General features: G+C 40.0%; 1 protein-coding gene across 1 annotated transcript in view; it reads left to right on the forward strand.

Annotated features, from left to right (window-relative positions):
• The window catches only part of ANLN (anillin, actin binding protein), a 60,750-nt gene extending 39,114 nt beyond the window's left edge, over positions 1 to 21,636 (forward strand). The window contains exons 14-24 of the mRNA XM_073678241.1: positions 861 to 1,034; positions 2,466 to 2,592; positions 2,714 to 2,762; positions 2,844 to 2,900; positions 3,760 to 3,795; positions 8,983 to 9,004; positions 9,108 to 9,220; positions 11,955 to 12,041; positions 12,928 to 13,035; positions 18,233 to 18,405; positions 20,904 to 21,636. Of these exons, the coding sequence (XP_073534342.1) occupies positions 861 to 1,034; positions 2,466 to 2,592; positions 2,714 to 2,762; positions 2,844 to 2,900; positions 3,760 to 3,795; positions 8,983 to 9,004; positions 9,108 to 9,220; positions 11,955 to 12,041; positions 12,928 to 13,035; positions 18,233 to 18,405; positions 20,904 to 21,027 (1,070 nt within the window). The 3' untranslated portion in view covers positions 21,028 to 21,636. The remainder of the gene's footprint in view (positions 1 to 860; positions 1,035 to 2,465; positions 2,593 to 2,713; positions 2,763 to 2,843; positions 2,901 to 3,759; positions 3,796 to 8,982; positions 9,005 to 9,107; positions 9,221 to 11,954; positions 12,042 to 12,927; positions 13,036 to 18,232; positions 18,406 to 20,903) is intronic.
• The last annotated feature ends 2,077 nt before the right edge of the window (positions 21,637 to 23,713 follow it).

Consider the following 23,713-nt stretch of genomic DNA (forward strand, 5'->3'; position numbering starts at 1 on the left):
AAGTAAGCAGCTCACTGTCTATGGACTTTGTACTGTACTTAGAGAGCCTGGTGTGGGCGGGGTTAGCGTTCTCAGCTCTGCTTCATTCTAAATCTAAAAGCTCTGACTGTGTGAGAACGGCTGCACCCAGTAATCTAAGTGATACATCGTTGGATTCAGAGTCTTTTCCTACATTATGCTGCTCTCAGATGAGGTAGCAAAAACCTGCTGACAGATTCCCTTTAACAGCTCAAGCAAAGTGTTTGTGATTTGATGAGAACTCTTGGTCATTGCATGTTTAAATGCTGTGGAACTGTGGAGTTTTTTGTTGTTTTTTTCCCCTCTAAAGCTCCATAGGGAGCCTGTACAAATGCAATTCGAAAAAACACTTTAAATTTGTACCAAGAATGCAAAAAAGGGGAGAAACTGAAAAAAATAATGCATCAAATATGCAATAAAGCGGATTTGGATTTCTATTTTGGTGCAGTCACCTGCAGAACTAAAGGCACTGGAGTTGGGGGTGGAGGGGGACATTATTGCATGTGGGAACATGGCCTTAGTGTAAGAACATTAGTGTATGCAGAGAAGCTGCCGCTCATGAACATGTGCACATAGGTTTTGCCATGAATGCCTAAATCCCCTGATGCATTTGGCTGGGTTAAAAATTCAAATACAGCTCATTCACATTTATTTAAAGTTCTTATCTTGTACAATGTTAAAGTATTTGATAACCAGTCCATTTTATTTTGTGCATTGTTATAGTTCATATTTCCCTATTGCATTTTTTTTTTTTTTTACGTAAAGCACAAAAATGAAGTTCCATTGAACGTGCCATCTTGACTCTTATATGATAACAAATTGGTTCTTTTTTTATTGTATAGCTGAAAAAAGAGCTGCAATGCTTGCGGAGATAAATAAGCTGAAGAGCGAAGGACCTCAGAAGAAACCCAATTCCCATGGCAATTATAACACTCCATCTAGAGGCTTAATATCGATTTCTGAAATATTCCTGCCTCTTAAAGCAGATTTTGTCTGCAGCACCTCACAAAGACCAGGCACGTATGCATATACACTTCTGGTTTTGCATCTGTAAGACAAAAAAAAAAGGCTTCAGTGTTACTTCTGTCTTTGTTTCCCTGTAGTCTTGAATAGCCAAGTCTGATTCAGAAAATTAAATGAGAATAGGACATGTACTGAGTTTTTTTTTTCAGTCTGTTTCATGGATCTGATTAGCCCATTTTATCACATACCAGTTAAAAGGGCTAATCAGACTTTTTTTTATCCATATTTTAAACCTGACCATCTACAGAGGGAAAAACTATCATGTGAATAAAGCCTTACTTTTTTTCTGTATGAAAAGTTGATTTTGTTTTGCAATAATTAAAAAAAACAGTAGTCGAAGTATCTGCTTGTGGGTGGTTTACTATTAGATGCCAGTAGGTGGCAGTGTTGGATGCTGTAATGACCATTCTCATTGCTGCAGTGTGTAGGTACTGAGAAAAGAGCAGTCTTGTATAAAGCAATTCTTATGCTCATGTCTTATTTATTCATTGTTAAACCCAAGACGTTTAAATTTTTTAGGAAATGACAAAATAATAAAAAATTTTTACATACAGATTTAATTTCCTGATGGTTAATGCTGAGCTGTTTACCAGCTAATGTTTAATATCACTCCAGAGTAAAATGTGACAAATTTATGAGAAGTAGGTTTGCCCTATAATTTATGAATCCACTGCTGAGCCCTAACCACAAGTGGTGTAGCTGTGAAAAATAGTTGCAAATTACGTAATACAACTTCTAGATGATAAATCTAGAATATTTCTCAAACCTTGTCTGTCTTCTACTGGACCGCTACCATCCATACAATTAGGTGTCCCCCTGTCTTTCACGTTAGTTACCTGTCAATAACTATAGTTATTCCTCCACCTGTCCTCCTCCGTCTCACATACATATGCACTCTCTGAGTGAGTAGTGCTGCCCGAAACCCTTGGCAGCAATTTATCTCCGACGAGAACAATAGGAGCAGGATCCTCTAATGCATTAAAATTGATGGTGGTCTGCTTAAATCACTTAACTAATGTCAATGCCCACCCTTTACTGATAAAATGCATGGGATCTGCCATAAGGAAACTGATGCATTCGGCTTTCCTGACTTGCCTGGTACTCATGGGATAAATAAAGATGGTTCTCAGACATATCTCCTTAGTCTGGTGTGTCCTGTCTTTTCACAGAGTAAGGGGGGAACATGTAAGTAAATGTATTCATACGTTTCAGGAGGCACAATGAGTCCTAAGAAAAGATTCTCCAGGAATTGTCATGTTATGGCGAATATATAAATTTACTAAAACTGATTTCTGTTCTCTCTGGAGCCTTTTAAGATGTTTGTGACAGTTTAATAACAATACCTGCTTGAACCTTGAATCTAATCAGTTGCCCTTTTGTAAGTGTCTTCAGACTAAATTTAAGCTGTACATTTTTCTTTTCAGAGTCTGCAAACTATTACTTCTTCATAATTCTCAGATCTGGTGCAGAAAACATGGTGGCTACCCCACTTACAAGTATTTCCAGTTCAATGAAAGGAGACGCTTTGTCCTTTCCAACTATATTTACTCTGTAAGTAATTATTCATTTTCTGCACATGATTTCCTAGATTTCAGAAGACTTCTTGTGTAAATGAAATCTTCACTTCCAGAATATCAGAATTAGAGTTACTGACTTTAAATTGATTTTTCAGTGAAGATGTGTCCAACAACTTTGAGGTCTACATAGATGTCTACAGCTTGGTAAGTTAGTTGTTTAGAGCCTAGGTTTGTGGTGACTGCACACTGCATATACGGTATAACAAAATGATACTGCATTTTTAGGCTCAACCAAAAGAATTTCCTACATCTGATAAGAGGAAAAAGGCTGTGAAGTCGAAGGTAACTAATTAGGTTTTCTACACCATGCATTTTACTTCAGATCATTTATGAGATATAAATTGATGCTTCGTGGATTCGCTTCTCTCATATTTCTCAGGTTTCTGCAATGCTGCTGACATGTCTTTTTAAAGGGGTTGTCCACTACTGGGACAACACCTTTTCATTCACAATTTCCACCCAGTAAAATACCACCTTTACTAACCTCTGGTGCTGATGCAGATTAAGCGATGTTGGCATTGGCTTTCCTGGGAATTGTGTGACATTGTCACACTATCCCTGCGGCCAATCGGCGCTGGCTTCACTCTCCCCGCCTTCAGACGAATCACATATGTCTTATAAATGTTATGGGGGTTGTCCTGAACTTTTATTTTGATGGACTAGCTTTAGGATAGGTCATCAATATCTGATTAGTGGAGGTGCGACACCCAGTACCCCGCTGATCAGCTGTACCAGGTGCCGACAGTGGCTGGATGTGCTCAGTTGAGGAGCTGAACAGCTCCATCAAAGGAATAATGGCCCGGGTACTGCTGATCCACCCCATATTTGAATCAACAGGGGGCCACTATGCAGTTGACAGAGCTTTGTGGCTCCTCAACTCTGCACATTCACCCAATACCAGGAACAGCTGATCAATCTGGGTGTCCAGTGTCGCACTTCCACTATTCCGAATTGATGCCCTTTCCTAAGGATATAGGCCATCGGTATAAAACTCCCGGACAACCCCTTTAACATTTTTAAGATATTTGCTGTCAGCGCGAAAGTTTAAAAAGTTATAATCCCAGTAAAACTCAGAAATACATTAAAGTAATGAGCAGTTCTTTTGTTGTGAACTTTAATTTCTTGGTATTTGTTATTTTAGGCAATTACTCCAAAGAGGCTTTTGACTTCAATTACTGTAAGTAAAACATTTTTATGTATAGAGGAGAAACCTCTTAAAACCACAAAGCGTGTTATTCCTTTAACAGGAATCTATCAGTAAGTTTTCGCTGTGGAATCTGAGAGCAACGTGATGTAGAGACAGGGGCCCTGATTCCAGCGATGTATCACTTACGTTAATTTGATACGTTTACTCTGCTGTAGATGTAGCAGTGATCAGAATGCTGAGCTGGGCATAAGCTGCCAATCAGTGATGTGGGCTGGGTTACATAGATTAGCTGGTCTGGCATACATAGTCCTCTGGTGATAATCTCCTGGTGATTAAAACACTGTATTGAAACTAGCAAACTGCTGATCAAGGGACACATCCCTGGAATCCGGGTCTGCCCCTACGTTATGCTGCTCTCAGATTAAACAGCAAAAATCTGTTGACAGATTCTCTTTAGCTGCAATCTATAGCAATGACAAGGAAAATGTGATTTTTTTTATATATTCCTCTGTTTTCACTCAATTTGCTTTAACCTGACATTCACCCATCTGGGTTAAAAGAGTGTTCTTTTGGCCTCTGAGAGCGTCTACAACCACTGGCAAAAATTATGGAATCACCGGGCTCGGAGGATGTTCATTCAGTTGTTTAATGTTGTTGAAAAAAAGCAGATCACAGACATGGCACAAAACTAAAGTCATTTCAAATGGCAACTTTAGGGCTTTACGAAACACTAAAAGAAATCAAGATTAAAAATGTGGTACTCAGTAAGGGTAATTTTTTTTCAGCCCAAGCAGAGGGAAAAAATTATGGAATCACTCAATTCTGAGGAAAAAATTATGGAATCATGAAAAACAAACACACAAAAGAACACTCCAATACATCACTAGTATTTTGTCAAACAGTACTCTTCATCAATCTGGCTCCAACTTTCTCTGATTGCTGTTGCCAGATCAGCTTTGCAGGTTGGAGTCTTGTCATGGACTATTTTCTTCAACTTCCACCAAAGATTTTCAATTAGATTGAGATCCGGACTATTTGCAGGCCATGACATTGACCTTATGTGTCTTCTTTCAAGGAATGTTTTCACAGTTTTTGCTCTATGGCAGGATGCATTATCACCTTGAAAAATGTCATCATGCCCAAACATCCTTTCAATTGATGGGATAAGAAAACTGTCCAAAATATCAATGTAAACTTGGGCATTTATTGAAGATGTAATGACAGCCATCTCCCCAGTGCCTTTACCTGACATGCTGCCCCATATCATCAATGACTGTGGAAATTTGCATCTTCATGCAGTCATCTTTATAAATCTCATTGGAACGGCACCAAACAAAAGTTCCAGCATCATCACCTTGCCCAATGCAGATTCGCGATTCATCACTGAATATGACTTTCATCCAGTCATCCACAGTCCACGATTGCTTTTCCTTAGCTCATTGTAACCTTGTTTTTTTCTGTTTAGATGTTAATAATGGCTTTTGTTTAGCTTTTCTGTATGTAAATCCCATTTCCTTTTGGCGGTTTCTTACAGTTCGGTCACAGACATTGACTCCAGTTTCCTCCCATTCGTTCCTCATTTGTTTTGTTGTGCATTTCCTGTTTTGGAGACATATTGCTTTGTTTCCGGTCTTGACGCTTTGATGTCTTCCTTGGTCTACCAGTATGTTTGCCTTTAACAATCTTCCCATGTGGTTTGTATTTGGTCCAGATTTTAGACACAGCTGACTGTGAACAACCAACATCTTTTGCAACATTGCGTGATGATTTACCTTCTTTTAAGAGTTTGATAATCCTCTCCTTTGTTTCAATTGACATCTCTCGTGTTGGAGCCATGATTCATGTCAGTCCTTCTTAGATGCAGACTAACTAGCAGATCTAATTTGATGCAGGTGTTAGTTTTGGAAATAAATTTACAGGGTGATTCCATAATTTTTTCCTCAGAATTGAGTGATTCCATATTTTTTTCCCCCTCTGTTTGGTCTGAAAAAAATTACCCTTACTGAGCACCTCATTTTTAATCTTGATTTTCCTTTACGAAACACTAAATCCCTAAAGTTGCCATTTGAAATAACTTTAGTTTTGTGCCATGTCTGTGATCTGCTTTTTTTTCAACAACATTAAACAGCTGAATGAACATCCTCCGAGCCCGGTGATTCCATAATTCTTGCCAGGGGTTGTATATCATCTCCTCTACTATGCATATATTGGCAATAATGTTGCATGTTTGATTTTTCTCTTTGCCTCTTGAGATTCTGACCGGAGTTCTCTCCTTTATATCCAGTTAATGCTTTCTGTGTAATCTCTTCTCCCGTAACCTTATGGTACGCCTCTCTAATACAGCCCTGCTTACTCTCCTTAAAGGGTACCTGTCACTAGAACACCCCAATACAGAGCGAGTGTCAGTCAGGGCCGGGGGTGCGGTTACACCTGTCGGAGAGGAGACAGAACTGACATCGACGCCACCCCCGTGACTGACACCAGACCTCTGCTGGGGGAAGTAAAGCTCATGTTCTACCCACAACGTTCAGCTAAGAGCGGGCACCGGGCGGGTTAGTAATGGTATTAACCTGCAGGTTAACCCCATATATGCAAGTTAATAGCTGTTTTTCTAGTGGCAGGTTCCCTTTAACTTGTATCTATAACCCTGTTCTCCTGTGTGAGGGATAAAGCCAACTAGCAACGAACAGTGAACGGACATGCGGTATCTGTCTGAATTGTGTTTAGGTAGCACAATTAACGGTGTAAAATAAATCGGTGCAAAAATGTATAAACCCTTTTAAAAGGAAGACTTACTTAAATCTGTTTTTTATGTTACATGTATTTTTTTTCTTGTTAGAAAATGTTTTCATCTCATGATCACACTGGCCACTAAGGCTTTTGTAGACTCCTACTTCCTGTCCTTTCAGGAAGCGTTTTCAGCATGCTCCTTATTATCAGAGGAAGGCACAGACAGGTAACACTTCTGTACACAGGTGATAACACAGGATCATTGACTGTTGCACAGGGACATTCGACTTCAATGTAGAAGATGGGGTCAGGGTCTGAGCATTGTGCCAAATGTCCATGTGTCCTTTCCTGAAACAAGAAGTTATCTAAATAAGCCCCAGTGGCCAGTGTGAAAATAAGTTTTATTTTTTTTATTATTTTTAATTCAGATTGTGACAGGAAAAGAAAAAAATCTCCAATAAATAAAAAAATATATATTTTTTCCATACAAAACCTGATTTAAGCAATAGGTCATTTGCTGATGATGGCTTCCCTTAAACGACATCCAATCACAGCTCTGCATTTTATATGTTGGATGTGTCCCTTTCAGAATTGCTGAATTTTGTTCATTCCTCATACCCAAAAAATGGAATAAAAAGTGATCAGAGTCAAATGTTTCCCAAAATGGAACCAGCGAAAACTATGGCATGCCCAACAAAAATGCCCCCTTATAGATCTTATGACAGAAAAATGTTTAACATATTTCTCCCAGCAGAGTATTAAGCAAAAGAAGTAAAACTAAATACATTTGGAATCGCCACAATTGTGCTGAAGCAAGGAATAAACACTGCTGCAAATGAAAAGTGGAAAGATGACAGCAAAATAGTTTTTTTTTCTTCCCATAAAGATGGGCATTGGGTTGTATGTTCCCTAAAATGGTGCCACTGACAAATGCAACTCATTCTGCAAAAAAACAAGTTATCATACAGCTACATCAAAGAAAGAAAAAATACAAAAAATAATTATGGCTCCTGGAATGTGGCAATGAAAAAACATTAAGGCCCAATTAGGCCTGGTCCTTAATGGAATTTTCCAGCTTTTAGGGACATTTTTTTTTTTTCTTAAATGCTTACAATTGGGGCTAAAAATCATTTTTGCAATTGGGTTTCATTAAAAATGTTGTTCAGTTTGCCTCCTACAGCCGCTGTATTACAAGGTCTATTGCCCCCTGCAGAATGAGTTCCCGGGGTCGGCCACATTATCTTTATTTGAACAGATGTGTTGGGGAGGTGATTTTGTGGCACTTCCTATTATATAGGTGTGACCGGTTCTCCTCCTCCTCTTTATTAGTGCAGCTTTCCTCCCAGACTGCACAGCTCTCCGGGCCATACAATGGCTGCTGGTGGAGGAACATGTCACCAGACCTGTCCATCGGCCTTCTCCAATAGAAAATAAGTTGTTTTTTCATGTGAGGTTTTCAATTGGACAAGACTGATGGACATAGCTAAACCAGCTTCCTTTAGTGACTATGCATGGTTCATGACTGGTAAGGGGGCTGTTTTAGCTAATAAATGGAGCCAGTCATTCAGCCTCTTCCACACACCGCATCAGTCATGTGCTGAGGCAGAAAACTCCCGTTTGTTGAACACCAAGCTGAAAGTGAAGCGATTGGGCTGGCGCTGATATTGGGCGACAAACACATCTATTAGCTAAAATAGAGTAGTGTTAGACGAACCCTTAAACAGGCATATAAGAATTTTTGGATGTTGTTCTTGTGCCCCTGACAAGTTACCTGAAAGGTGTAAGATGCTGTGGAATATGTTGGTGCTATAGAAATAAAATTATTATTATTACTATTGGGTGCATGGTCTGTTGCATTTCTTGGCTCAGGCAGGTGCAAGACTGAGACAAGTGAATTTGAACTTTTTAGATTTGTTGATGCATCCACGTAAAAATTGGCATAAAAAGTGCTACTTCTGAGACCTTTGATATTCTATATCTGTGCAGTGTTATTCAACTACCCAGACAGTGAAATGAGCTCAGCTCTCCTTGTCTTTACAATCGCTGATTTTAGTTGGAGGCTCACACCAGTTTTCAATACTAAAGCCGGATTTCTGTGGTCTAGCTATATAGCACAGCTTTTTGAGATGTAAGTCAATCTGCCGGATTGTCCCTGTAACCTGCAATACCACATAATTCCAACAATAAGCTATTACCAATACATTTTTTGCGATCCATCTGAAAACTACAGCAGCTCGCATTGCCACACTGTTTTTGCCAACCATGGGTGTTCATTATCCTTTAAAAACAAACAAAAAAAAAAACTGCTTAGTTCATTATCGTATCAAATGCCACCAAAAGAGAATTTAGCATATTGTTATTTTCAGTTTGGCAATTCCTACTGTTCAGGAAAAAGAACACTATGAATTATATGTAATGCTTATTCTCCTAATATGCTTTAGGATGGATTATTTACAAAGCTAATTCTTTTTTTGCTTTTTTTTGTAGAAGAGCAACATTCATACACCAGGTAAGCTAGTTTCAGAGACTCTTCTGTTACTTTGTGGATTACATTTAATTATAAACTATATTATTGCTTGGCAAATGGATAACTAATGACTTTCTCTCCACAGCCTTGGCTAGCCCAGGAGGACCAAATGCTGTCCGCACCAGTAACTTTGTTCTTGTTGGGACTCACAAGCTTTCTTTAGCTTCTGTAGGAAGCAACAAGTTTCTCTTAGATAAGGTAAATCCAAATGTAATATAAATGACCATAACTATGTTTGTCAATACGAGTACTAGAGTTTCTGGCTGCAGTTTTCCATAGTTAACGGGAATCTGTAATTGGGCAATTTTCTGAAGTGTTTGTGTAAACCTGCTGCAATACTGGATGGTATATTCACTGTAGCCATGTATTACGTCTATATAAAATTGAGCACATTGTCAACAATCCAGTTTTATTTTCAAGGGCTAATCCTTTTAAAACTATTTAGTAATGTTTTTCATTATGTGCTTGTTTGCTTTGCATTCTTTTTAAAGCTTTTTTTTTATACACATGTGCTCCCCCCACCACCTTCTTTATAGGGAAGCCTATAGAGAAACATAAAAAACAACTGCTACAGCACAGTGCATTGGAAAAAAAAAAGGAACCCAAAAGTTTGAAAATGCTACAAAAAAAAAAATCAGATTGTAGGGCATTTCTTGTTGCAAAAAATGCCACCCTTTTGGGGTTTTGACAATGAACCTATAACACTTGAGCAAACTGGAGAAGATTTAGAAGTTCTCTGCACAGATAAGTGACTGCTGGTTACTATTGGAACAACCCCTGTCCATACAGGAATACTGTATTTTTCGGACTATAAGACCCACCGAGGTTTTAGAGGAGGAAAATAATAATAAAAAAAAAATGTAGGCAAAAAATGTGTTCATGATGCACTTTTAAGGGGGAGGGGGTCTTCTGCTGACACTGGTATAGGGGTAATATCCCCCAATTCTGACAATATCCCCTATCCTGGTATCTATGCCCCCCCCCCCTCCTTTTATACGTGGTCCCCATCCCCATCCTGGTATGCATGGCACCCCTCATCCCTGTCCTGGTATGCATGGCACCCCTCATCCCTGTCCTGGTATGCATGGCACCCCTCATCCCTGTCCTGGTATGCATGGCACCCCTCATCCCTGTCCTGGTATGCATGGCACCCCTCATCCCTGTCCTGGTATGCATGGCACCCCTCATCCCTGTCCTGGTATGCATGGCACCCCTCATCCCTGTCCTGGTATGCATGGCACCCCTCATCCCTGTCCTGGTATGCATGGCACCCCTCATCTTTATCCTAGTATGCATGGTCCCCCTAATCCCCATCAGCCTGCACATAAAATAAAAAAATAAACACTCATACTCACCTTTCTTCTCTCTCCTCCAGCGCTGCGTCCGGTCTGCCCGCACTGATCTCTCCATGTGAGCCGCACATGACGTCACTGCCATGCTCGGCTCACAAGAATAGATCAGCTGCCGGAAATCACTGCTCCCCACGCCGGGACTGTGTGCGCGGGGAGCAGTGACTTTACGATCCTTCATAGCCGGCACACAGTGTAGCCGCGCTGCGGCTGCTGCCGGGCTATCGCGTGTGCCCGCTTATTAAAGGGCATGAATATTCACCCCCTCCCCACACCAAATAAAAACCACACAGCTGTCACCTTTTGGGCAACCTATCGATTGTGAGAGTGCTCCTAACGGAGTGACAAAGGAAGCTTTTCCTTGTTCAAGTGCTGTAAAGCTTTGACATGTGTGGTGTTAATGGGCCTCTGTCAGCATAAAAGGACTGTTCAAACCGAGTACGGCCGCTGAGTGCTTCATGGCGGGGCCAATCATTTATATACACCTTCCCACCTGCTTGTTTTCCCTCAATCCCCTCACGCTTTTCTGGCCCTATGAAGCCAGAGCGGTCAATCAAGGAAGACTGGGAGAGTGGAGATAGATGGAAACCAAGCAGGTGTGAAGGTGTATGTAAATGATTGACCCCGCATGATGCACAAAGTGGCCGAACTTAGTTTGAACAGACATTCTGTACGGACAGTCCCTTTAAATGTCCAGGACTGTAGTCCTCTCTGATACCGGCTGTGTGTCAGGTGTAGTATATAAACAGTGCTGTGGAGGACAGCATGTGCTGCAGTCAGTGTCTCACGGCCAGTCACTCTGGACTAAAAGAATTCTGTATATAGTTATCAACATTGATTGCAAGTGGCCAGATATGGAGTTAGTCCTCATGTACTCGCACAGGAGAGCTTATTCTGAAAAGTTTCTTGAAAGTACAGTTAACCTTAAGGCTGTGTTCACACATTGTTTTTTTTTTTTTTTTTGCGTCACAAATCTGCAGCAAAACCTGACCTCTCAAGGGAAGTTTGCTGCAGATTTTTCTTGCCGTTTCTTTGGTGCTTTTTTGATGCATTTTTTTCAGTCTTTTTTTTTTTTTTCACCGTCCTTCTGTCTCTTTTTATGCATGTATAAAGTTCTGTGGAAAAAAAACATTGTATTTTGCCATCATAAACGCTGTAAAAAATGTTGCCTGTGTTTTTTCAGCACTCATTACTTCCTATGGGTGAAAAAACGCTGAAAGAAGTGACATGCTCTATTTTCCAAAAACCCAACCAAGGCACAAAATACTGAACAAACAAACAAAACCATGATTGTGTGAACAGAGAATTCTGGTTTCTCATAGACTTTGCTGGTACTGCAAAATCCAGCTGAAAGTTTGCATAAAAATCAGCAAAAAACGCTGAAAAAACCATGATGTGGGAATTGTTGCCCAAGCCTGGGTACAAGTATTGTAGCACTGGTCAGGGAGCCCATGGGTGTTGGAGATTTTGACGTATAGTCTGGTTCTAGTTAGGCATATTATACCAACAGCAAGTTTACCTCCTGGTCTCTATTCTTACATTCTTTTATATTATAATAACTTTTTTTCTCTTTCTCCTTTTAGGTTCCATTTTTGTCTCCTCTAGAAGGTCACATTTGTCTAAAACTTAAATGCCAAGTAAATTATTTTGTGGAAGAAAAGGGCTTCTTGGTGAGTGTTCTCAGCACCACAGTGTTACTTATGTGAAATGCCTCGCAATATACTGATTCATATGCAGTAGTAAATCCTTATGTTTTAGAAAAATTATTTTAATACATGTGGTTACATAATTAAATAGTAGATTGGTGAGGGTCTAACCAATGGGACCACTTTGCAAATGTTAGGGGACCTCTCCCTCAACTTTTAATCTGGGAAATGTAAATGATTGTTATTGGCTAGTTTCCAAACCCACAAACCTGCTCAGTACCAGCCCTCTTCTGGCTATGTTCCAATGAGGCATGCTCTGATAAATACTGCACAGCCAGATAAAGCATTTTCTATTGAAACTGGGCTAATATTCTTCTGTGCTTTCCATTAGCCAAAACAAATACTGGCAACTTCTTACATGTCATATTATTATTATAACGCCATTTATTCCATGGCGCTTTACATGTGAAAGGGATATACATAGCACAAACAATTACAATAAATTTTGAACGATACAAGTGGGCGACTGGTACAGGAGGAGCGAGGACCCTGCCCACGAGGGCTCACAGTCTACAAGGGATGGGTGAGGATACAGTAGGTGAGATTGCACCTAATCTTTTAAAATGAATGTAACAGATCTTCCATGTTGTTCAAAAAGTTCCAACAGAAATCTGTTGCATTGGTTGAGTTCATTGGCAATAAAAATTAAATCTGTTTGACGAATGATTTGGGTTTACGAGCAGATTATAAAACACATGGCCCTGCCTCAGAGAGGACTGCCTGCTATTATCAGCCTTTATCACATATAAGCTTTAAAGATCCACATACTGCTATCATGAAAGCAAAAGCGTCTTTCATAAAGGAAACCGAGTAGCAGGCTGGATGTAATGCTCATTTTCTTTTTCTCTAGACAATGTTTGAAGATGTAAGTGGCTTTGGGGCTTGGCATCGACGCTGGTGTGTACTGTCTGGTTACTGCATTTCATACTGGACATATCCAGATGATGAAAGAAGAAAGGTTGGTTAGTGTGTGTGTGTCCATTTAGCATTGGGTGTGTATCTCAGCTGCCTGACTCCCACCTTCATTTTTGCCTTTTGTAAATATCTATGTAGACAGAAACCAACAAGCAAATGCTTTCTCTAGCACCCCAATATGTGCATTATTGTTGCGGCCGTGCCCCCACATTGGGGCTATTTTCTTGAGATTAAATGAAATGTCATAGAGATCAAATATGGGAAAGGAAAGTAACCCTTTAGCTAAAGCTCCTGTTCTGAAAGCCACCCCTCTTGGGTTTAATGTACATACATATATCTGATAAAAAAAATTAGGCTGTTAGATGTTGAGTTCATTTCTGTTTTGCTTGAGACCCACTTTAGTATTATGACAATGAAATATTTAAGCATAAGGACGGGTATCAAATCTAAATCCGCGTGCCCACGTTGCGGATTACAAGCATTTTTGCTGCGGATTTTCCGCAGTGGAAACGCTTGTTAAACCCTTGGTAATCCGCATCCCATTGTCCCCAATGAGAATTCGCCAGTTCTATGCCCATGCTGCGGATTTTTCCGCAGCGTTTATGCTGCGTTCAAAAATCCGCAGCATGTCCATTAATTTTGCGTTTCCGCATGCGGAATTGCCTTGTGCAATGCATTAAAAACGCAAGGCAATTCCGAATGTGGTAAGCGCGCAATGAACGCATGCGGAATTCCGGGAGAGGACATGCGGAAATGAAGCAGAAATTAAGCTGGGAATATAGTGGACAACTTCTTTAATGTATATTGTGTGTGGAGATATATAATATATATGCGCCCGTTTTTCTCCCATGTTTTTGTTGAGCATTACACCACCACATAATGTCAGCAAGTTTGGAAATTGTGTTTTAATAACATAGACCCGTAGTACAACAGCTCTGAACCTCTTGATATAGACACGGTAATTATTTTCCATCAAGTCATTTTTAAATCCATTTTCGTTATCTTTCTTTAGCTTGTTGTTGGAACATAAGGGTTTGTATTAAGTCACGCTATCTTGTAATACGATGACACAATTATCATAGGATTTAAAAAAACTAAAATTACATGTTTTGTTAGATTATAACATATGAATGATTGGGGACCACAAAATCTACATTAAAGGGCTTGTCCATTATTGACACAAACCCCTTTTAAAATTAATTTTTTTTCCAATCGTAAAATAACACCCATGCAGTTCCAGCGAACCTCAGGAGAGCTAGTACCGATACCGCTGGAATGGCACCGGAGAAGAGTATAGGTGTTATTTTACTGGGTGAAACTTGGTGATTTAGTAATATAACTTTCATAATGTTTTTCTGAGCGAGCTTGTAAATGCTGTGCCCAGGAAAAGCTATAAATGGTAGTTGTAGCTGCCTGCTGACACCACTGGAGGGAGCAGATTGCACACTGTATCGTCCGAGTTCAATGATTAACAAGCTCCCTCTCATGTCGGCTATAGTTGGCCATTGCAATTTTTTAATGATTTTATGATCTATGCGAACTATACATATATAATTCAAAGTTTATGTATTGAAAATCAGTAAATATGAAAAAGCATTGTTTTGGGTTTTATTGTTTTTTGATTCATTTAACATTTTATTGATTATAGGTGGCCATGTACATGCGTTTTGGCCGAACCTGACAATTTCAACAGGCCTGGCCAACCACCTGGTGTGAGGGTGTCCATAATGTTGATGTTGGGGCAAAGGAGCGTTTTGCATATTGTGTTGCAACGTGCTTGATCCTTTGTTCTCACAAGAGCCAAGTCCATACCAATGGCGACTAGCAGTAGCTTACTCTCCCTTTTCTTCCCTATTGACATCACATGAATGCTCTGCCCAGCTGAGTGTGCATGTGAACGTGGTTTGAAAGCTGAGGGCTGAACAGATAATCAGCAGACCTCTCTTCATCCCAAAGGTGTTTAGACAATATTTACTCCCAGGCCTATGGGTATGTGCACATGAAGCAGAAAATTTCTGCATCATTTCTGCATCTCCCTGGCAGAAAAAACGCATGCAGATTGTGCATGCGTTTTTCCTGCGGAATACATGCAGATTCACATGCGTTTCCGCATGTGGATTGACAAGCGCTTTCCAGGCGATTTTAGCATCACTTGGAAAGTGCTTGACAACTAGGTCACACTATATAATTCCATGCAACCGGCATGGATTTATATAGTGTGACCCGAGAGAATGGTAAAAATACATGTATACTTTACCCTCTGATGGCCCGCGCTGTCCTGTTCACTCCGTTCTCCCGGCAACTTTGAATTGAAAGACCTGCCGATGTCAGCGTCACGTGACCTGTTACATGACTCTGACGTCAGCTCAGGTCCTTCAACTCACTGCAAGTGCCGGGAACCAAGCAGGAGCGCTGCGCGGGCCGACAGATGGTAAGTATATATATATATATATATATATATATATATATATATATATATATATATATATATATATATATATATATATATATATATATATATATATATATATATATATATATATATATAATATATATATATATTATTTTATTCTTGTTTTACAGCTTTTTTAATGGTACCTGGGTGTGGATGAGACTCTCTTCTCCTCCACACCCGGGTACCATCCGCACATTAGAACGCACCAATTACGCAAGTACAGATGCAGTCTTGCGGAATTGGCGCGTTCTAATGCATGTCAATGGCGGCGAAAACGCCGCGTTTACGCAAAATTAATTGACATGCTGCGGATTTTTGAGCGCAGCGTTTACGCTGTGGAAAAATCCGCATCATGGGCACAGCACATGCGGATTTCAATTGGGGAACATTGCTGCCCTTCTACCATGCGTTTTTAATGCGTTTCCGCAACTGCAAAAACGCCGTGGAAACGCATTAAATACGCATCGTGTGAACTCAGCCTATGTGAAGATTGCAGCAGTGAAGTTCGTGAGCTAGTGGTTCTGATGGTTCTGTGATCACATGCCAATATCTAAGCAATTTCAAGAGTGCTGCATCCCTCTGTAAAACTTTTAGCAATTTTTAACTTCAGAGTCAGTTAAATCTTTTTTGACCCATTTTGTCTGAGGAAAACAAGCTGCCTAATAATTCTACACATAGAGCCAAGTAAATAAACAATATAGAATACTTTATTAAATGCAGAAGTGCAATTAATTTATATAGATTGTTCATAGCAAATTCTGTGAAAAATTGTAAAAACAAGAAAGAGGGGCCAGGTACAGTGGGGAAAATAAGTATTTGATACACTCACAATTTTGCGAGTTTTCACACCTACAAAGAACGAAGAGATCTGTAATTTTTACTGTAGGTACACTTCAACTGTGAGACCGAATCTAAAAAAAATCCAGACAATCATTATATGGTTTTTACATTAATTGCCATTTATTTGATACAATAGAAAAACACAACTTAACTTATCCAGGTAACGAGTTCAAACAGGTGCAATTTATACAGGTAACGAGTGCAGAGTAGGAGGGCTTCTCCCCATTCATTGGAAAGCGCGCGGTGGATGCTGGGTGTGTCGCAGGGGGGTAACCTCGCCCACAACCCAGCAGCCACCGCGGGGACCCCAGCGCGGAGTCATGCCTCACTTGTCGTGACGTCAGCGGGGGGTCACGTGATGCCTGTGAGCGGCCACCGATAGCGCCGCTCACAGGCAGTAACTGCAACGTAAGCTAATTACAAAAATCCTTAGAGGCCCCGGGGAGATTCATTGGGGGGGGGGGGGGGTAATCTAAAGTACTGGACAACTTCTTTAAGGGTACTTATTCCTCAGTACTGCTTTTTAACGGCGCTGAGGAATTGCAGTAAGCGGCCACATGTTTGCCATTATTGTAGAAGGGAGAGCACTTAAAAATTTACGGGGTGCGTTTGTGTCCAGAAGCACAAGCTGGGCACAAAGTATGGGCACTTAACTGGAATATTTGCAGTTCTCCAGAAAAAAAGCTTGGCATGTTACAAAATAGTCACTACAGTTGTACATGAATTAATTGAGAAATTTCTACAATGGGGTCACTTTTGGGGGTTTTCTGCTTTTCTGGCACTTTAGGGGCTCCGCAGACGTCGCCCACAAACTATTCTACCAAAATCTGTGCTCCAAAAGCCAAATAGCGCTCCTTCCTTCTCAGCCTTGATGTGTGGCCTAACAGTAATTTCTGACGACATTTGGGGCATCCCCACGTTTGGGAGAAATTGCGCAATAAATTGTGAGGTCCAGTTTCACCTATTAACCCTTGTGTACCTGACAAGTTTGCAGCGAATACAAAAATTATATTTTTACTCCAAAAAAGTCATATTTTCACGTCTCAATATTATACAATTCTGTGAGGCATCTATGGGTTCAAAATACTCACTACACTCCCTAGATAAATTCCTTAGGCATTGAAGTTTCCAATATGGTGGCCTTCGGGGAGGTTTCTGCTGTTCTGGCACCTCAGAGGCTCAGCTAATGGAGCCCACAATCTATTCAAATGAAATCTGTGTTCCAAATGCCAAGTAGCGCTTCTTCCCATCCGACCCCTCCTGTGTGCTCAAACAGTAGTGTACAACCACATATGGGGTATCACTGTGTTTTGGTAAAAATTGCATAACAAATTATGGTGTCCATTTTCTCCTATTACCACTACTGTAAATCATAAATTTGATGTCAAAACAGTATTTTAGTGGAAAAAATAATTTTTTGCTCTCGCATCTAGAAGTTATAAAGTTTTGTGAATCACCTGTAGGTTAAAAATGCTGCGTACACCCCTAGTCCCTCTTTCTTGTTTTTACAATTTTTGCACAGAATTTACTATGCATGGTCTATGTTAAATATTTGTACTTTCGTATTTAATAAAGTATTCTGTATTGTTTATTTACTTGGGTTCTAGATCACTACTTTTTTAATATTGCTCTTTGGGGGATGCCCTGTTCTATTTCTAGAGGAATTTTTTGTTTTTCTAATAATTCTGCACACCCTGATAAAGGTGATAAAGGATGTTGTATCGTTTAAGCCTCACCTTCCCGTATTACACAAATACACATCACCTGATCGGCTTCATCCAATAAGAATTCAGGTTTATATAGCTTGGAGTTGCAAAAAATGCAGAAAAATTATGTTAAGGTTAAAATAATCACTTGCCTAATAAATGTGCGCACAGTATAAGTTGGTGGTCAGAAACTCTTTAAAATCGAAATGTTAATTTTTTTTCTTTTCATTGCTTCATAGAATCCGATTGGAAGAATAAATCTCGCAAACTGTACAAGCAAAAAAATAGAGCCAGCTAATCGAGAGTTCTGTGCAAGGCCCAATACGCTTGAACTAATAACAGTCCGTCCCCAAAGAGAAGGCGACAGAGAAACACTTGTCAGCCAATGCCGAGACACCCTCTGTGTCACAAAGTAAGTGGCCCATTACTCCATACCAGATAGTGGATGAATTCAGTCCCGGTATTTATAGTGCTATATGCCTACATGGGGGGGTTTTGCTACTTTTTTGTTCTGCAGGCAAAAAACTGCTCCTTTGGCAGTAAAGAAGCTGCTTTTTTTTGGTGTGTTTTTTGTGCAGATTGTGTGTCATTTGTCTACAGTACGTTAAAGTTAGTTTTATTCATCATAAATGCATGGCTGCGTTATTTACAGCGTTTTCGCTTTTTCTCATTATTTTATATAATGAAAAAACATTGAAAGAATTGACAAGCCTTCCGATTCAGTCAGGAAAAAAAGCAACACTATGCATGAGATTTCTGAAATCTCCTAGCTTTTGCTGGTACTGTAAAAAGCAGCTTTAGTTGCATAACAAAAAAAGCGATAAAACTGCTGAAAAAAAAAACGAGTGTGAACACAGCCTAATAGTCTACTTTTGCTATAGCATGTGGTATCTATTTGGTAGACCAATATATTTACCTTCTATCTGAATCTGTGATATTTGGTTAAACTGTTGAGATTGAGAAGTTATCTGATGCCTGGTGAAAAACACAACCAACACTTCTGCTGTATGGGACGCCTGAACCCGCTCCATACAGGCAATGAGCACATATTGCTAAGGGGTTAAATAGAACATATGCACATGGTAATTCTTTGAAGAGAACCGGTCTGCACAAATTTGGAGTCTAATGTAAAGACATGGCTGCAATACAGATTAAATGTATACTGTTGGTGAAGAAATCTGCTTTGTAGTTCCTTTAGAATTGCCATTTGAAGTATTATTCTAATCAGTTTCAAGTGCATAGGGTCTTCTCTGCCCCCCCCACCTTCCTCCGGTTTCTGAATGATGGGTGACTGCTTTTTCAGCGACCTGCCTCTGTTTGAAATCTCCTGCCTCGTTGCCATGGGAACTTAATCTGCATCTATGCCCCTCAAGGCAATGATTCCACCCAAGGCAATGATGGCATGATATTTCACATGGGAGGCAGGTCACCGAAAAAGCAGTCACCTCTCATTCAAAAACTGGAGACAGGCGGAGGAAAAAGCCCAGTGCACAGTCCAGCCCCAAGAACAACAGAGCGGATTTCTTCAACAGAGGAGAAGTGAGGGAGCAGATCCTGTCACACGGAATTACAAGTGTTATAAAGATCATATATCTGCACTGGACATCTCATCTTTTAGTGTATGAGGACAGGAACAGTAAAATTATTTATTTATCTTTTTATCTCCCCAGAGTACTCCTTTTTAAGGCCAGTTTCAAATGGAAGTTATTCAACCATATTTTTTTTGTTTGTTTTTATTGCACCTACTAGACCTTGATCCTCTATGGTCTGTTTTGAACCTTAAAGAGACCTGTCAGCTTCATTTTACTACGCAAAGTACAGTCTAGGCCATATTGGTGCATTCATAGTGATTAAAATGATAACTCTGGTGAAGAAATCCATGTAGTAGATTTTCTTGAATCATTTTTTGAAGTTTCCTTTTATTCGTGCATTGGGGCGGGCATGTTGGTACGATCTTCAGCTTTGTTCCATCCCCTCCGCTGTGTCTGGGTGTCTCCCCCCCCCCTTTACTTTATTTAAAATTTCACATTGTCCTAGCTGTGAGCGGCACTTGCGCAGGTTGAGCTCTTGGAAGTCTTCAGGAAAATGGCAGCTGCAAGTGCGTATATTGCTCAGTGCAACCGGCGCCGTTTTACTGAAGCCCACCATTAGTCCTAGCCATGGGCTTGCGCCGATTGATCTAATGGTGGGTTCAGTAAAATGGTGTTGGTGGCACTGAGCAATATATACGCACGTGCAGCTGCCATTTTCCTGAAGACTTCCAAGAGCTCAACCTGTGCAAGTGCCGCCCACAGCTAGGACAATGCGAAATTTTAAATTAAAGGGGGGGGGGGAGCCCGTGGCTGTAATGGCACAAGAGTGAAATTTTACATAAATATGAAAATACACAGACACATCAGATGGTACGGAACAATGCTAAAGGCGCTACCCACTGTCTAGCCCACAGGCACGTCCCAATGCACCAAGATGTGAATACAAGGAAACTTCAAACAAGGATTAAAGAAAATCTACTAAGCTGATTTCTTCACCTGAGGTATCATTTTAATCAGTATGACAGTGCCAATATGGTCCTGTCTGTACTTAACTTAGTAAAATGCTGCTGACAGGTTCCCTTTAAATAATCAGCAGTAATTGAACTTCAGCAGAATTGGTGCAGGCCTGAGTGTTGTGACTAATATTGCTGATAATATGCAGCCATAATAAAACCAACTGCTGGTTATTTACTTGCTTAGGAATATCCATTCATACCACTTTTTCCTATACTGCTGCATGGGGTCTATTGAAACTTTAGCATATGATGCAACAAGCTTTGCCAGGGCATGTGCAAAATGTAAATATGAAAAAAATGAAGTCTGAACAGATGAAGATGTATCCTGTAGTTTTTTATTGATGTATTTTCTCCCTCTGCAGGAACTGGCTGTCGGCTGACACAAAGGATGAACGGAATTTTTGGATGCAAAAATTAAACCAAGTCCTTTTGGATCTGCGCATGTGGCAGCCAGATGCTTGTTATAGGCCTGCTTACAAGGTCTAGACATGTTGCTGCCCGTGCCATACATTGTACAGCACATTCCTTCCCGGTGTGTTCTACTTTACTGCAGGCGTACAATATATAGATGTATGGGTTACATCATTAGTTGCACATTTCCTTCAAACTCAAGCAAAGAGGTTTTATTTATTTTTTTAATCATTAATCTCATTGAATCTGTTTGGACCACTGATTGGTGGGAAAGTCGAGAGTAGTATGTGGTTAAACAATGGGAGCCGACTAAGCTTGCGTTCTTATGTTTTTTAGTCATTTTATTTTATTGGGTTTGTAACGAGAATGTGCCTTTTGGGAGCGCTTTAACTTTCTGCTATATTATGTGCAATATAAAACCCAGTGTTGGGACCTTGATGATGATGATGATGATGATGAGCACAGTTTTTAATATAAATGTTTGCTTTCAATATTGTGAAACTGCTGTCCTCTTTATAAAAGTGGGTCAGACCACACTGAGCTGCTCATTTTAACCCTTTTGAACTCCCTGTGGCCACCGATTTCACTTTATATTTCTTCAGATGGAAACATGTCTTAAGTGTTTGTTTGTTTTTTTTTGTTTTTTTATATATATAAAACATGGTACATGTTGTCCATAAGTCATCTATATAATCATAACAAAGTTGATTTTTTTGTTTTTTGCTAATCTATTGTATACATTTTTATTGTCACCCATAGAGCTTGTGCTCATCCAGCCAAACCTGGTCAGAACCGGTAAATTGTATGCCAGGGAGCAGGAGGAACTAATAAGATCCACGGTATTTTAATGTCGTGGTTTTATAAAGCTGCTATATTGCCAGCTTATGTACATAACTAGTTACGAATTGTACTTCTATAATGTAATACGTGTTGATGAAAACATTGTTTCATTTGTACTAGATCGAAGAGCCGCTTAAACAGTAATTAATGTACTGAGATTAGTTCCAGATCAAGGGACAATTATTTAAACCTAGTATGAATGTGACCTACAGGAGACTTCATGAAGAGCAGTAATAAAGTGCAGTTTCACACCTCCTTCAGCTAATTAGCTCTTACACTAGGAGTCATGATGAGCTTGGTAAGGCTGGGTAGCTGGGAGCTGCTAACCACCAATATCTACCAGCTTAATGTCACACTGTTCCTGAGTTAGAAGCGAGGTTTACCATAAGCAATAACTGTGGCTTCATTTATATTCATGTCATCAGGAGCTATGAGGCAATACGTGAACAAAAGTTTACAATTTTAGCTTTACATTTAAAACGTATTGAGCTTATAAGTTTTCTGTCACTTTGTTGGTTAGTGATGGGTGTTCATATTTTGATCACTATTTTGTGTACTTTTGACTTTTTGCTGTTTTGTTAGATTTATACCATTTATAGAATCCTGCTTTGTATTAACACACGGATAAACACTAACTGCTTTGTCTGATTCCTTCACCCACATACACATTTTAATGTGTTGTCTGTTTCTTTGTCATCTGTCTCACTTTATTGTATGTACCTTTTTATCTTTAAAATGTAAAAACATGTATGTGGAGTCTCATTGCAAAATAAAATTTGTATATAAGTATTAAACAAATTTGACTGTTCTACTACTTTTGTGTTAACATTTAAAGAAGAAAAATGATGTATGAACTACAAATGAGAACAAATTATAAAGCAGTGTATACGTGTTCTGTACTATAAAATGTACCACTTGTGTAATTGTGGTAAATTAATACACATGACAATCAGAACAGTCTGTTGTCAGTGAAATCAGATTATCAGCTAGGAATAGGAGAAGTTAGTGAGACTGAGGTAGACACAAACCTACTGCTTCTGCAAGTTTGCCTGAAATGACAATTACTATTTTACAAGGTAGTCTCAAAAACTCGATCAATGTTCGTATTCTTTATTGGGGCATATGGTTCTCATAGCAAGAGACTAGTGATGAGTGAGCATGTTCTGTTAACCCTTTCGGCGAGCGTGCTTGGGTGCTCACCGAGTATCTTCAGCGTGCTCAGGTGTTATGTTTGAGTCATGTGCATGATTTGTGACTGTTTGACAGCTTTAATACATGTGAGGAATGCCTAAGAAACAGGCATTCCTCACATGTATTAAAGCTGTCAAACAGTCGCAAATCATGAGCACGGGAGTGACTCAGACCGAACACCCGAGCACGCCGAAGATGCTCTGAAAACACCCGAGCATGCTGAAGATGCTCTGAAAACACCCGAGCATGCTGAAGATGCTCTGAAAACACCCGAGCATGCTGAAGATGCTCTGAAAACACCCGAGCATGCTGAAGATGCTCTGAAAACACCCGAGCATGCTGAAGATGCTCTGAAAACACCCGAGCATGCTGAAGATGCTCTGAAAACACCCGAGCATGCTGAAGATGCTCTGAAAACACCCGAGCATGCTGAAGATGCTCTGAAAACACCCGAGCATGCTGAAGATGCTCTGAAAACACCCGAGCATGCTGAAGATGCTCTGAAAACACCCGAGCATGCTGAAGATGCTCTGAAAACACCCGAGCATGCTGAAGATGCTCTGAAAACACCCGAGCATGCTGAAGATGCTCTGAAAACACCCGAGCATGCTGAAGATGCTCTGAAAACACCCGAGCATGCTGAAGATGCTCTGAAAACACCCGAGCATGCTGAAGATGCTCTGAAAACACCCGAGCATGCTTGCTCATCACTACAAGTGACATCACTTCT

Source organism: Phyllobates terribilis, unplaced genomic scaffold (assembly GCF_046119375.1).
Source record: "Phyllobates terribilis strain yellow unplaced genomic scaffold, ASM4611937v1 Scaffold_4__5_contigs__length_816908805, whole genome shotgun sequence".
In the NCBI taxonomy this organism is placed as follows: domain Eukaryota; kingdom Metazoa; phylum Chordata; class Amphibia; order Anura; family Dendrobatidae; genus Phyllobates; species Phyllobates terribilis.